General features: G+C 47.9%; 1 protein-coding gene across 1 annotated transcript in view; it reads left to right on the top strand.

Moving 5' to 3' along the window:
- fbxw4 (F-box and WD repeat domain containing 4) overlaps positions 1-15,780 on the top strand; it is a 77,580-nt gene that overhangs the window by 27,028 nt on the left and 34,772 nt on the right. Inside the window, 1 exon segment of the mRNA XM_083650487.1 lies at positions 8,645-8,716. Within this exon segment, the coding sequence (XP_083506613.1) occupies positions 8,645-8,716 (72 nt within the window).

Here is a 15,780-nt window from a genome sequence, read left to right on the forward strand (position 1 = left end):
CATAAATGATTTACTTGAAAATGTATTTGCTTTGAAAAAAAACATTTTGTTTTTGTCTTAATTGGATGAGTGTATTTTTTAAGTGGCTGTTTAGGTAAGCCCTAAAATTTGGCAAATGTAAGGCAATAAAATAAGTTGCGACCTGAAGTGCGAGCCAAATTGAACAAGCAACAGGCTTAGAGATTTGAGTCCAACTGTAAACGAGCACAGCCCGAGCCACTAAACAGCAACAGGATGTACATGCAGCCAGTGGTAGACATATTGGAACAGTCGGTCTCTTTTGCTCTTGTCATTGGTTTTAACATGGAAGCCAATGTAGACCTGTAATCAAAAGCCAACAGCTGACTCATCTTTTATATAAATTCAGTCTTTCCTCCTCGATGAGTCTTCAGCAGAAAAGACTAACTTTAGGGGCTGTCCAATATTAAGGGGGGGGGGGGGGCAAGGTATTTTATTTTGAGATAGGAGGTGGAGGGCATATAAAGTTATTATTATTATTTTTTTCGATTTTGCATTTGTTTGCATTGTGTTTCGCTAAGTATGTTTTATACCCCCCCCCACGCAAATGGTTTCATTGATAAACATTGATAATAGGCCTTGCTGCTTATAGGAGGAATACAATTTAATTCCAACTTAGAGCTGTCACTATTATCTAGGCTAAATCCCACTTAATTGTAATTAAAAGTCTAGTATGCACTGATCTACATGTATAGGCGTGTGCAGGTATACTGTACGTTGATGTGGTCTTTGGTGGTTGTTCATGTGAAGTAGATCCTCGCCAGTCGAAACTTATAGCAAATGCTCACAGCAGTGACATGCCCACACAGACTGAAAAATACACTTGACGGTTCATATTCAAAATATGAAACATGCATGCTGCATATGAATTCCAGACCTGATAGAGTGCAGTACTGAATTTCATGAAATTCGGACAGCGCCACATACTAGCAACACAAAAAGCAGTTTATCTCAAGAACGATTCATCCGATCGACTTCAACCTTGGGGAGTGCGCTGCCGGGAACCCGACGGAGTGGGGTGCTCAATTCCGGACATGCACATAGTCATAGCGCCACCTACTGGCAACACAAGGGAGTGCGCTGCCGGGAACCCAATGGAGTGCAGTGCCAAATTCCATGCAATTCGGACACGTGCATAATCATAGTGCCACCTACTGGCAACACAAAAAATGGTTTATCTCAAGCACCGTTTGTCCGATCAACTTCAAACTTGGCAGGTGCGCTGTTGGGGACCCAAGAAAGTTCAGTGTCGAATTCCGTGCAATTCAACCACAATTCGGTCAGAACATGGCTTTCACGTATCTGGATAACCGCTCGTCCGATCCACTTCAAACTTGCGGCGTGCGCTGCTGGGGACCCGACAGAGTGCAGTGCCCCCCCCCTCCCCGCCCCAGAAAAGTGTGCCCACAACGCATCGTCTCCAGAGTCTCCACCCCGAGCGTGCAAAGTGTGCTCACTTCTAGTATTTATTCCAGGCGTGATTATGGTTTGGACTGTGCCTCTGATGTGCTGTGAGTTTGGGGCTGAGAATGGCGAGGTTTGGACAGGAGCGAGTGGTGTGTCGGTGGTGCTCTTGGGAGAGCGTGGTGCCGGGCGCCCTGTGCGGTCAGCGTGTTGATTCGGAGCTAACAATGTTGGTACTGTTGGTGTCAACTCCCAGCAGGGGCTCTCGCACTCTGTGTGTGTTTATGTGTGAGTTGTTGTCGTTCTCTACTGTATGTACTTATCTGTGCGTTGGTTTGTATGAACGAGCGTGCGTTGGCTTGAGAGAGAGAGAGGACGTAGTGAACGTGTGTGTGTGTGTGCGTGTGCGTGTGTGTTTGTGCTTCTCTTCTTGAGTGTGTGTGTGGATGGGGCTGGGGTCCCAGCGGGGGCTGAGTTAGTTTGTGTGACCCTGCCACACAGGCCCTTAGATAATACAAGCAGCTGATGAGGTTACCCAAACGGCAGCGGAGGCCCAGCATGTTCCTAATGATGAGAGGAGTGAGGGAGGAGGCACACATAGGGAAATAGACAGAGGGGGACTCCATTCTGTCAGATAGAGGCAGACATAGAGTTTGTGTGTGTGTGTGTGTGTGTGTGTGTGTGTGTGTGTGTGTGTGTGTGTGTGTGTGTGTGTGTGTGTGTGTGTGTGTGTGTGCGTGCGTGCGTGCGTGCGTGCGTGCGTGCGTGCGTGCATGGCATGCGTGTGTGTCTGTATGTGCGTGTGTGTGCGTATTAGGGATGCACGATCATATCGGCACGTCATTGGGCAAGATACTTTCAAAATGTAATACTGTATACTAAATATTACTAGTTACTTTCATTTGAAATTAATAAGTTACTTTACAATATTACAGTCTGTGTAGACTCTACACGTTACGTTACTTTTGCCTTGCTTTCACCAAAATAACTGCCGTAGCAGAATGACATCTCCGCTCCAGAACCATCCCGAAAAATAATTTAAACCGTCATGATTGAAGACAGTGTAAACCGTCCAAAATTCTAAATGTTATCATTTTCCTTTGTTATTGTCATCTATAGTGGTTACTTGCATAAAAACACAATTTGATTAGGAAATGATTGTATCTTTATTTAATTATGTGCTTTGATTAAAAAAAAAAAGTAACTTGTGTTACTTGACAAAGTAGCTGGTATAATATTACTGAAATCCTATTGGTAATAAGTTATATTACTGAGTTACTGCTAAAAGTAATATATTACATGTAATATGTTAATTTTGTAATGAGTTACCCCCAACACTGATCATTGGTATCTGCCAATGGCTCAAGGCCTTGGCAAGGCTTTAAAATTAAATATTGGCCCGAAAAAAGCATTTCTACCGATATGACATGATGTTTAAGTAGGATGAATCTTAACGTTTTGTTTGAAAGAAATTTCAAATTGTTACATAAAAAAAATATGTCATGTTTTACATAAAGTTGCAGCAGTTTTCTTATTTTGCCCAGTGAATGTATACATCTTGAAAAGCATTGTATTTATGTCCATAAGAGTAGGCACAATAATAATAATGTGTTAATTCCACTACAGGAGACACTTGATGTCCTCTGAAATTAGGTGTAAAGAAATGCGCACATATATCGGCATCGGCAATCGGTCAAAAGAGTTGAAAAATATCGCCATATCGGATATCGGCAAAAAAAAATCCGATATGGTGAATCCCGAGCACGTATGTGTGTGTTGCCCCACATAAGGCGATAGAGGCTCTGACCTTAGCAGCTATAATATCAGTGTGAGATCTGACCCCAGATCAGGCCTTCTTAGCGCTTTCGAGGGGTGAGGGATTTGAGGGTGAATTCATTCTTTCATTGTGTGGCCAGTCTCCCCGCGTCGCCTCCCCCACCGCCAGCGCCCACTGAGGGGTGAGTAATGTGAGTAATGGAGAGTAATAGGGTCCGGGGAGTGAGTGTGACCGTAACCCTATTGTATCCTGTGTCAGCGGGGTCAGAGGTCGCCCACCGCGCATACTGGTCCCGGCCCCGCCCGACCCGATTGGGCCGTAAATGAGTTTACCCAACACTAATTACCGGGGGCCTGCCAGCGGGCTGTGCCGCTTAACGGGCCTGACAGCTGCCTCTGTGCCTCACTTGGACGTCCTTACCCCCCTCCTACCCCCACCCCCATCGCCACCACCCTACCCCCACCCCATCCCTGTCCCCTCCGCCCCCACAGCCGCCCCGCTCCGTCCTCACCACTCCCCTCTATGCTGATGCCAACACCAACCTGCCACAGACCTTGTAGGAATCTCAGCAGGACCCCTAATGGATATCATTTAAATTTGACTACCAAAAGTTTATGTCAGGGGGTACTCCCAAGTTCTTTTTTATTGAAGGTCCACTTAGGAATTTTACACAAGTTCAAAGGTCAGCTCCGGAAACAATGCTAGTAAAATGCACCGACATAAATCAATGTCCATAACTTAATGTCATACCATAACTTTACATACATCCAATAGACAGTAGTGGTTTGAATCAGTGGAGAGATGTTTGCCTAAAACTATGCCTTGCACCTGGGCACTTGGGCACTGAGCCACAATTGTTCACTGGTCAAACTGCTGCTGTAGGCATTTTTTTTTTTAACGATGTTCATTGTTCCACATCCGATATGTGGAACCAACATGGTGAGCACTGAGCACATGAATGGCCGCCTTCTGAATGTGGGGATCATTTGCTGCAGCAAAGCCGATCGGCGACCCGCCTCGCAAAGTGGCACAAATGAAACGCAGCGGGAATATGGTGTTTTGTTGCCAGGCAACGAGAGTTGTCCACCTGAGAAGTGATGCATGATGCGCAGAATCTATCTGCTCAGGGTTGAACTCTTTTCAAGTCTTTGCGCGACCGACCCCTGCCTGCAGTAACGTCTGCAATCCACCGTGCAGCCGTCGGTGAGCCTGGATCGCGCGCCCCTTCCATAGGAAAATAGTGGCACACACACACACACACACACACACACAGTAAAAATCAAGGATGGTTAACTTGCGCTCTGCAGAGTGTGTCAGACGGTTCGCTTGCGGCCTCGCACACACAAGTAAATACACGTTCAATCACACAACGCGTCGGACACTAATGTGACACAAGGTCCGGTCTGGATTGACTTGTAGTTTGGGCTGGGATCCGGAGTCGGATCATGGTCCGGAGTTTGAGAAGCCCTGCTTACGATGATGTATTATTACATACATTTCCCCTACAACTGCCTGAGTGTTGTAGAGAAATGCATCTTGTCAATTGCAGCCAACTGTCACCATCGTCCTGGTGCTCTAAACACAATGAAGAGCTTAAAGAGAGTAAAGTTGACTTTACTTTGGAAAACTGCTTGAGAGCTGAGGAGCCACAAGCCGGTTCTTACGACACACCTCCACAGTAGCTAATAGCTTCCTTCCCTTCACTCTGGTTTATAGAGGAGCGAGTTAACCTTTAACCTTTCCCAACCTCGGGGTCGAGACCCTAAATGTGGTCCCCTGATATAAATATAGGGTCGCTGAAACAATCCCTGGAATTTTTCCCGATACCAGTACAGATCCACAGGGGGCCATCTGGTTACTTACACCAGTGCTTCTCAACCTTTTTACACCAAGTACCACCTCAGAGATGATCACCGTATGAAGGTATGAGAGGGAGGGGACCCCCGTGTACCACCAGTGGTACCCAGAGCAATTTAGAGAGAGAGTGGCATCAGCGGAGGACCAAAATGCGTGACTCATTAGCCAATGAACAGCCAGGACGGGGTCTCGCGCTACTTTTGAATGCTAAAATAAAGCTGATAATGTACAATTTGATAAAAAAATAAAAACTTTCAACAACACAAACTGTCCATTTTGCTGCAACTCGACAGTGCTGCTTAATCCAGGACCTTACTTCCTGGAACTCTTGAGAGTCAAAAAAACTGGTCCATTGGAGTGAATGGAGATGTCGGGACTCTTCTATATACACGGGTCTGGTGGTGGTACCGTACCACAGGTTCAGAACCACTGACTTACACTACAGGGTACAGTTGACTCGTTAATGATGCAACCGATTTCTCTTTATGCCTCTTAGCACTGCCTTGTAACTCAGTCTGTAGACAGTGAAGACAGACAAATATGCCAAAAATCACCGCCAGCATCTTGACAACAAATAGATGCTTAGATTTGGTCGCCTGTGATCAAAAAATAGTTTAGCTCGTAAAATAGTTTGAATGAAAACCCTAAAATAATTGTGTTAGTATGAGGCTCTAGGTGCTTTGGTGTCCCCCTGCTAAGAATTCTGTCAATTCTAGCAGACCTTGTTCATTTTGGATTTCTGGGGCATGAACATTTGCCCTGCCTTACTGATTAAAACAGAGAAATGGAGTTAAGTGTTTCTTATGACTCCTCTCTGTGTCTCTGTATCTATTAGCAATAGTGTTTTCGTCACGGGCGACAGCGTTTGTCAGCTGCCCTGTCTCTATGGGTAAAAGGCAGGTCCCTCCCCCCTGTCCGTCAACCCACTAGGAGGGCCCTAAGCCCCTGAGATGCAGGCCCAGCCCGACAGAAGCCCCCCTACCGGCGGGCACCCCTGGCCACCGCCCCACCCTCTACACAGCCCCTAACACCCCCAACACACCCTATCAACCCCTCTCCTGCGGCGCTCCTCCCCTCTCCTTTCACCTCTCCCCCTCCCCTCCCCGTGCGCTCGCATTCAACATGCATACCTAGGCCGCTAATTCCAACCTGTCACTCCAATCAAAGGATCACAAGTGTTGTAGTTTTCTCCTCTTTTCTTCTGCTGGGAAACAATGTGCGGTGTGCGGGAGCAGGGGGCGAGGGTGTGCGGGAGCAGGAGGCGAGGGTGTGCGGGAGCAGGGGACGAGGGTGTGCGGGAGCAGGGGGCGAGGGTGTGCGGGAGCAGGGAACGAGGGTGTGCGGGAGCAGGGGACGAGGGTGTGCGGGAGCAGGGGGCGAGGGTGTGCGGGAGCAGGGGGCGAGGGTGGGCAGTGGGGAGAGTGTGCGGGAGCAGGGGGCGAGGGTGGGCAGTGGGGAGAGTGTGTGGGAGCAGGGGGCGAGGGTGGGCAGTGGGGAGAGTGTGTGGGAGCAGGGGGGAGAGTGTGTGGGAGCAGGGGGAGAGTGTGCGGGAGCAGGGGGCGAGGGTGGGCAGTGGGGAGAGTGTGTGGGAGCAGGGGGCGAGGGTGTGCGGGAGCAGGGAACGAGGGTGTGCGGGAGCAGGGGACGAGGGTGTGCGGGAGCAGGGGGCGAGGGTGTGCGGGAGCAGGGGGCGAGGGTGGGCAGTGGGGAGAGTGTGCGGGAGCAGGGGGCGAGGGTGGGCAGTGGGGAGAGTGTGTGGGAGCAGGGGGCGAGGGTGGGCAGTGGGGAGAGTGTGTGGGAGCAGGGGGGAGAGTGTGTGGGAGCAGGGGGAGAGTGTGCGGGAGCAGGGGGCGAGGGTGGGCAGTGGGGAGAGTGTGTGGGAGCAGGGGGCGAGGGTGTGCGGGAGCAGGGGGCGAGGGTGGGCCGTGGGGAGAGTGTGTGGGAGCAGGGGGGAGAGTGTGTGGGAGCAGGGGGCGAGGGTGTGCGGGAACAGGGGGCGAGGGTGGGCCGTGGGGAGAGTGTGTGGGAGCAGGGGGGAGAGTGTGTGGGAGCAGGGGGCGAGGGTGTGCGGGAGCAGGGGGCGAGGGTGGGCCGTGGGGAGAGTGTGCGGGAGCAGGGGGCGAGGGTGTGCGGGAGCAGGGGGCGAGAGTGGGCCGTGGGGAGAGTGTGTGGGAGCAGCGGGGAGAGTGTGCGGGAGCAGGGGGCGAGGGTGGGCCGTGGGGAGAGCGGAGAGAATTCTTATTCTAGAAGTGAAGAAGTGTCCCCTTCATCTTGGATGTTTTTTCTTGCTGTGAAACTTCTTCCTATGAAACTTGTTCCATTTTTTTGCTTGCACCAGCATATTTACTGCTGGACATAGACTGATAGGTCTGGTCCAGTCAGTGTCATCAGCTCGTATTGATCTATTGGATATGATGCAGTTTGATTGATCGCCTATTAGAGTACCGCAGTAATGAGTCTGGGAGTAGCACTTCCAGTTTGTAGGGGGAAAAGACAATGGGCTTTTACTATGGGGATTTCAGGTTAAATGCATGAAATAAGGTCAGTGGTTAACAGATGTTTATGAAACAGCGAAGTTTGTGTTCAGCAAGATCATCATCATCATCATCATCATCGCTTTATTGACAGACACACAAGGTCCAACAAAAAACACACAATAGATACTCTTCACAAATGAAGCATAAATGCGTTTCTTTTAACACGATTTTCAGAAAACTTTTCAAAAGTCATAAAAGTGGCCCTCATTTGTGCAGATGATCTTGCTGAACACAAACTTCGCTGTTTCATAAACTTTTGCTAACCAACCACAGACCTGATTTCACGCATTTAACCGAAATCCCCATCCCCAAAAAATCCCATTGCCTTTTCCCCCTACGAACCAGCGTGGCGGCGGTACTGTATTGTAAAATTGCTCACTGGTCTATGGGAAGTGATTCTAATGCAGGGGTGTCAGACTCATATTAGGTAGAGGGCCGGATTTGTTCAACTGAGACCTCATGGGGGCCGGATTTTTTTTTTTACTAAAATCAATTCGACTCATTTACCCATTTACTTCACAAAAGAAATACTGCTCTTTCCATTTCTCTTGAAACTGCCTGCATTCCGTGTCAACCTTTCTCTTTTTCGACAGCATCTTGTTGATTCCTTTGTTTTTTGGTAGGTAGCCGAATGCGCGATTCAATTCCAGTGTGGCATCATGGCGGCTTTGTTTACACCTGATGACCTACTGACATACTTCCTTGTAGTGCAGGTTAATTAACTTATGAATTAACTCTTAGCTTTCTTATTAGCCACACGTAGTTCATGATAATGGGGTGCGAATTTATATATTATTAATAATAATAATTATTTAAAAAAAATATATATATTCCAAAACATCTCGCGGGCCGGATGAAACCTGGGCCGTATCTTTGACATCCCTGTTCTAATGCAACATTTTTGTCCCACAAACTTCCACCAAGTGAAGAACAAGACGAAGAAGAATGTTGATATTCAAACCCTACTCACTCTCTCTCTCCCTCTCTCTCTCCCTCTCTCTCCCCCTCTCTCTCTTTCTCTCTCTCTGTCTGTCTGTCTCTCTCTCTGCAGCTCCTTTGTAACGGGCACGGCGTGCTGCGATAACTTGCTCCCCTCCCCTCTTCGCATCTGGGATGTGGAACGGTAAGTCAGGAATCAGCGCGGACACTAGAGTCATGGCCTTTCACATCATCCACTGCACCAGAGATGCTCATAGAGATACCATTACCCCGGCACCGCAGACTCCGCCACTTGTAAGAAAGTGGTACTAGCAAGTCTCCTAAACGGTCACGTGGTCACCTCTCCTCTGAAGCGTGGCTTGTGAGAGGATATCCCGACATCACCATATCATCACAATATAATCCCACTGAAAGACGAGAAAGGATAATATTGAATCATCGTCCAGCCTGAAGTCAAACACATCGTGAATTGTGGCTTACGGAGAAGGTTTAACCTTAAAGAAAGACCCTTTCCTATACAAACTGTGTGAGCAGTTAAGGAAACGACTGCTCCCACATGGCTTTTGCTATAAACGTACGAAGTTTTGTGAAACGCAACTGAACCGGTGCGTAAATGCAGCAGAGACAACTTCGGACCAAAGCCAACCGACTCTGCGTTTGAAAACAGCCCGTAACACACCGGCGTCGATCAAAACGAGGGGGCCTCCGAGAATTCCTGGCTTTGAAAGCTGAGGCTTAAACCTGATACATCCCTGACAAGACCGCTGTAATTCCCGGCTTTACCTGGGCCAATTAAAACACCCCCGGCTTTACCTGGGCCAATGAAAACACCCCGACACGACACAGGGCTGGACACAAAACACGGCTTCCTGCTCCCAAATGACATGGAAATCTGAGCTGGTGGGGTGGGGGAGGGGGGGGTTCTGGGGGGAACGGTTGAGAGGAGGGATGGGTGGGCGGGTTATTTTTGAGGTTGCAGGTGTTGAGGAAAATTGACATGGTTACAAGGTGTAGCAGTGTTAAGACCTAGATAATGTGTCCTCAAAAGTCCAACTGTTTTTCTTCACCCCCCCCACCACCCCGCTGGCCAGACGTAGGAAAAGCAGCCCTCCCTGACAGAAAACCACTGTTAAACCATACTCAACTTTCTAAAAATATCTGACTGTATTAACGTCTTACTACCTGTCAATGCCCTTACTTATTCACTCGTTTATGTCCCCCTTAATGATGAACATCCTATAGTATTTTCCTGTCGGGACGGTGTCATCTTTATGACACAAATCCTGCTATTGTTCTTACATAAGCGCGTGAATGCAGGCACCTTGACATGGGTGCTTGCACACACACGCACACACACACACACACACACACACACACACACACACACACACACACACACACACACACACACACACACACACACACAGACACACACACACATAGACACACACACACACACACACACACACACACACACACAAACACACACACACACACACACACACACACACTCCCCCGCTGTGATTTTCCATCTGATAATCAGCTGAAAGGTGCATACTAGTACCTGGCTGTGAGTGGGCTATGGTGGCGCACTGTTTGGCACCAACAGCAACAACTCAGATATACAAACACCCGACTTGGTTTGAAAAAATGAAATTGGTACCCCCGTCAACCTTATTGATTTTAATTAAACATGCTTTTATGTTGTTCAGCTAATAGTGTTTATCTATTAAAACATTTATATCTCTAAACTTCAAAACATGCTTAATAATAATAATAATCTTAAACCTTTGTAAGGTTTAATAATATTATTATGTAATATTGTATCATATTGTATCATATTTTTTCTTCCAACGTTAAGATCTGTTTTGCCCTAGTTCTCAACAATCAATGATATCATCCAGACTAGAACTCAAACGATTAGTCTATCGGCAGAAAATTATTCTTCAACTATTTTTTATAATCAATCCTTTAGCAAATTTCTTAAGAAAAAATACTACAATTCTCCTGTGAATATTCTCTAGTTTCTTTAGTCTTCTATGCCAGTAATTATCTTTGGGTTGTGGAATGTTAGTCAGGACAAAAGAAGGCATTTGAGGATGTCATCTTGGGCTTTGGTGAAAAAGTGATTGACATTTTTCACTGTTTCGTGACAATTTATTGACCAAAAGACTAATCGATTAGTTGGGGAAAATAATAAACAGATTAATCGTTAGTGCAGCCCTAATCCAGACAGATGATGCATAAAAACATCAACAACAAACCATTGCTGCTGCCTGCTACTCTCACACACGCACGCACACACTAGAGCTGTCACTTTTTATTCGAAATTCGAATTTAACTTCGAATGTGGGGGAGGGGGGGCATGTTCGATTGTAATTGACCTGTTCAAATTATTTATTTATTTTTTAATAAAAAAAAAATAATAATAATTAATTAACCAAAATTAACCAACTGTTGCTTGCTGGTAATGTTAATCCCATGTCAGAAAAAGTCTCCAGATTTGTCGCGTTATTCTCTTCTAAGAAAGATTGTCTCCAGGAGGGTCTGAAAAGTTGTCTCGAGTTGGATGCAGCCAAGTTTGTGAGGCAGTGTTGTGACTGTGAGCGTCCAAGCTAACACAGCAGCGGAGAGGAGCTGACTGACTGGACCATGAGGACAGCTGAGGATTTTTTTTTTATATTCTTTTAATATTTGATATTATATTATATATATTTATTTCTACAACAGCATGAGTGAATACTGGATTCTGATTGGCTAGCAACAGTGGTAAATAGGCCAACAATCTACAGTTCGGCTCCAACTGCAGTATCACTCCGCTCCCTGATGAATGAAGAACACCTGTGCTGACTCCGCCCACTGTTAGCCTGTCAGTCTACAAATCTCTAACAAGGAAATGTCCGATTTCGTAGTAACGTTTGATTTACTGGGTGGATTGAGTTTTGAGCAGTGGTTAGATGAAGATGAAGGTGAAGTGAACAAAGAACGACATGGTGAAATTGGGGAGAGAGAACTGGCTGAGCTCAGTAATGATTGTAAATAAATGAATTGAATGTTACAATTGTGTATTTTTTATATTATGTGGTAGCTATTGTAGAAAAGAAATTTACCACTCGAGGAAGGGGGTTGTGGCCACATTTACCACTGGTACACGGTTTATGGCACTCTGCTTCGCCTCGTGCCACAACCCTGTACCAGTGGTAAATGTGGCCACAACCCCCTTCCTCTCGTGGTAAATTTCTTAAACGATGTAACCGGCAAGCGTGGACTGCATAATCGGGCACGTCGGGCCGATGCCCGGTGGCCTGGCCTGGCCTGAAAAAAAAAAAAAAAAAATGTAATTAACCAAAAAACTTATTATATTCGAACATTTTGCGGGCAATTAAAGTTCGTTCAAAATTTATTTTGGGAAAAAGTGACAGCTCTAGCACACACACACACACACACACACACACACACACACACACACACACACACACACACACACCTTTCCCTCGGCAGACACACCACCAGCAGCCCGTACACACCCTCCGTGCAGCAGCCACCAGCATCACCTCCACCCCATGCATTAGCCTGACCGCATGCTCCTTTGATTCAGGGTCCATCTGAGCCACAACACCATCAACACCACACTGCTACAGAACACCTACAGCAGCACACAGAGCAGGCAGCCAAACAGCTGCAACACCGTCAACACCACACTGCTACAGAACACCTGCAGCACCGCACAGAGCAGGCAGCCAAACAGCTGTAACACCATCAACACCACACTGTTACAGAACACCTGCAGCAGCACACAGAGCAGGTAGCCAAACAGCTGCAACACCATCAACACCACACTGCTACAGAACACCTGCAGCACCGCACAGAGCAGGCAGCCAAACAGCTGCAACACCGTCAACACCACACTGCTACAGAACACCTGCAGCAGCACACAGAGCAGGCAGCCAAACAGCTGCAACACCGTCAACACCACACTGCTACAGAACACCTGCAGCAGCACACAGAGCAGGCAGCCAAACAGCTGCAACACCGTCAACACCACACTGCTACAGAACACCTGCAGCAGCACACAGAGCAGGCAGCCAAACAGCTGCAACACCGTCAACACCACACTGCTACAGAACACCTGCAGCACCGCACAGAGCAGGCAGCCAAACAGCTGCAACACCGTCAACACCACACTGCTACAGAACACCTGCAGCAGCACACAGAGCAGGCAGCCAAACAGCTGCAACACCGTCAACACCACACTGCTACAGAACACCTGCAGCAGCAGCAGCACACAACAGTCAGTTAAACATCTGCAACACCATCAACACCACACTGCTACAGAACACCTACAGCAGCACACAACAGTCAGTTAAACATCTGCAACACCGTCAACACCACACTGCTACAGAACACCTACAGCAGCACACAACAGTCAGTTAAACAGCTGCAACACCATCAACACCACACTGCTACAGAACACCTGCAGCAGCACACAACAGTCAGTTAAACAGCTGCAACACCACACTGCTACAGAACACCTGCAGCAGCAGCAGCACACAACAGCCAGCCAAACAGCTGCAACACCACACTGCTACAGAACACCTGCAGCAGCACACAACAGTCAGTTAAACAGCTGCAACACCGTCAACACCACACTGTTACAGAACACCTGCAGCAGCACACAACAGTCAGTTAAACAGCTGCAACACCATCAACACCACACTGCTACAGAACACCTGCAGCAGCACACAACAGTCAGTTAAACAGCTGCAACACCGTCAACACCACACTGTTACAGAACACCTGCAGCAGCACACAACAGTCAGTTAAACAGCTGCAACACCATCAACACCACACTGCTACAGAACACCTGCAGCAGCACACAACAGTCAGTTAAACAGCTGCAACACCACACTGCTACAGAAACACCTACAGCAGCACACAACAGCCAGCCAAACAGCTGCAACACCATCAACACCACACTGCTACAGATGGATGGTGGAGTTGTATTTTTTTTTTATCCACCTTATTTCTAGCTGCCATGATGCCATATATTTAGAATCGGGAGAGACCATAGAACATTTCACTCGGACCAAAACTTTAAAAAACAACATTGAAAAAATATTTTCTTTAAACCCGCATTTTTTTAATGTTTTGGTCCGAGTGAAATGTTATGCGATCTCTCCTGTTTCTAAATATATCTGAACTGTTTGGTTTGAACAAGTAAAGCTATTTTTATACACATTTCACGAAATGTCTATGGGAAAATAAATGGCGAATGAAAATCTCTGGTACAGTGCTGAAGCAGGAAGTGACGTTCCACTTTGGCTCTCTATTGAGATAGATGGAGGAAAGGCAGCTTCACAGCTTTAAATGGCAGTTTTTATCTACTGTTTTTACCCCCACTTCTGTAATATCCTTTCATTTTCACCAGTCGGGTTGAATGAAATCAACGAATCATTACGCCCAAGAAAGTAGTTCTATTAGTCGCCACGTTATTTTCCAATCGGTAATTAGGGCTCGTTATTCAAGCAGCCATAAATCGAGTGAAATGGTTTTGACGCTTTTCACGAGTGACCGACAAACCGCCATTCTACACTGACCCCGTTAGAAATCACTTTCTCTTTTGTCCACGCTTATAAGTGTCGCCATGCAAGTCGAAAACCTCTGGGGGGGGGGAGGGGAAGGGGGGGGGGCAATAAAGGGCGGGCCCCCATTCAGCCATGGCGGCTTTGATTTTAATTTCATTTAACACATTCTCTTTCTCTCTCCTCCATTGCAATTAATTCTGTGTCTTTTTCATCTGGTCGGGGGCACAAAGGGGCCTTATGATCAGCCATATAGAGGGGGACCCCACACGAGTGGCGCCTTCGGAGCAGCAGCACCCCCACTTTTCACACCGCCTTCTCTCATGGCTAAACACGGGGAGGGGGGAGAGGAGCATCAAAGAGAACGGACCCCGATCGTCGCTCCCAAGATTCCCCTCTGTTCCTTCAAAAAAAAAAGGGGGAACAATCTTTTTACAAACGGTCAGGCTAGGATTCCTCACATTCCTGACGCTGAAAAGAACGGGGTTAAACGTTCCGACGCTCTGTTAGACAAATCGCGGCGGTTTTGTCTTTGCCCCCCGTGGACGTGTGTGTGTGTGTGTGCGCGCGACGTTCTCAAGGTGGTCGTCGTCGATCGACGCGCCCCCTCCCCCCCCCCGCCCCCTCCTGTCCGCCCCGTCCCGGCATTCCTCGGCCCGGTCCGGTGTGTGTGCCGTGCGCCGGCCGGCCCGCAGCGAGCTCTGGCTGCTGGGGCGAGTCGGGTTAGACGTGCAGCGGCTCTGTTTGTTTTAGGGGCTGAAAACCCCAGCAGGGCTCCTTTTCTCCACCTGTCTGATGGCTTTTGACAGGGAGGGCCTGTTTCCCAGCGCGTCCCCAGGCTCCAGCTTAGAGCGCAGACTTAACCTTACAAGAGCCCCGCAGCCACTACTACCACAAAACACACACACACACACACACACACACACACACACACACACACACACACACACACACACACACACACACACACACACACACACACACACACATACACACACACACACACACATACACACACACACACACACAGATACACACACACACATACACACACGCGCGCACGCACACACACACACACACATACACACACACACGCACGCACACACGTACACACACACACACACACACACACACACACACATACACACATATACACACACACACACACACACACACACACACACACCTTTTCTTTAGCTGTACTAAAGGAGAATGCCCTTAGTTTCGTCTTCTTCTTTTTTGTCAATTCAATTCAATTAATGATGCCTTTCTGTGTGTGTGTGTGTGTGTGTGTGTGTGTGTGTGTGTGTGTGTGGCCCCCTAAAGCCGAGCTGACTCCTGCAGGGAGAGCAGACAGGCTTAACTCAGGACTTAGACCCTGTGTGTCACACAGTCAGCAGCCCCTTCATAACAATCGCTAAGTCTCTGCCCCCCTGAGGCCGCCCGTCTACCCACCTCTAAAGACGAGCTGCCGTGCTGCATGGAGTCCATCTCACTTCAATCTGCATCGTTCTCAAGCAGGGACGGCGTCGACATAGCGCAACGCCAATGGACGCAAACAACAAATCGAAAACGAGGAAGCAAAATTACTATAATGCGAAATCCCTTCGTTTCCGACATCAGGCGTACGAGCGTACATCGATATTCCTTGTTGACATATCGTTGC

The sequence above is a fragment of the Poromitra crassiceps genome (assembly GCF_964638095.1).
Source record: "Poromitra crassiceps genome assembly, chromosome: 14".
NCBI lineage: Eukaryota > Metazoa > Chordata > Actinopteri > Beryciformes > Melamphaidae > Poromitra > Poromitra crassiceps.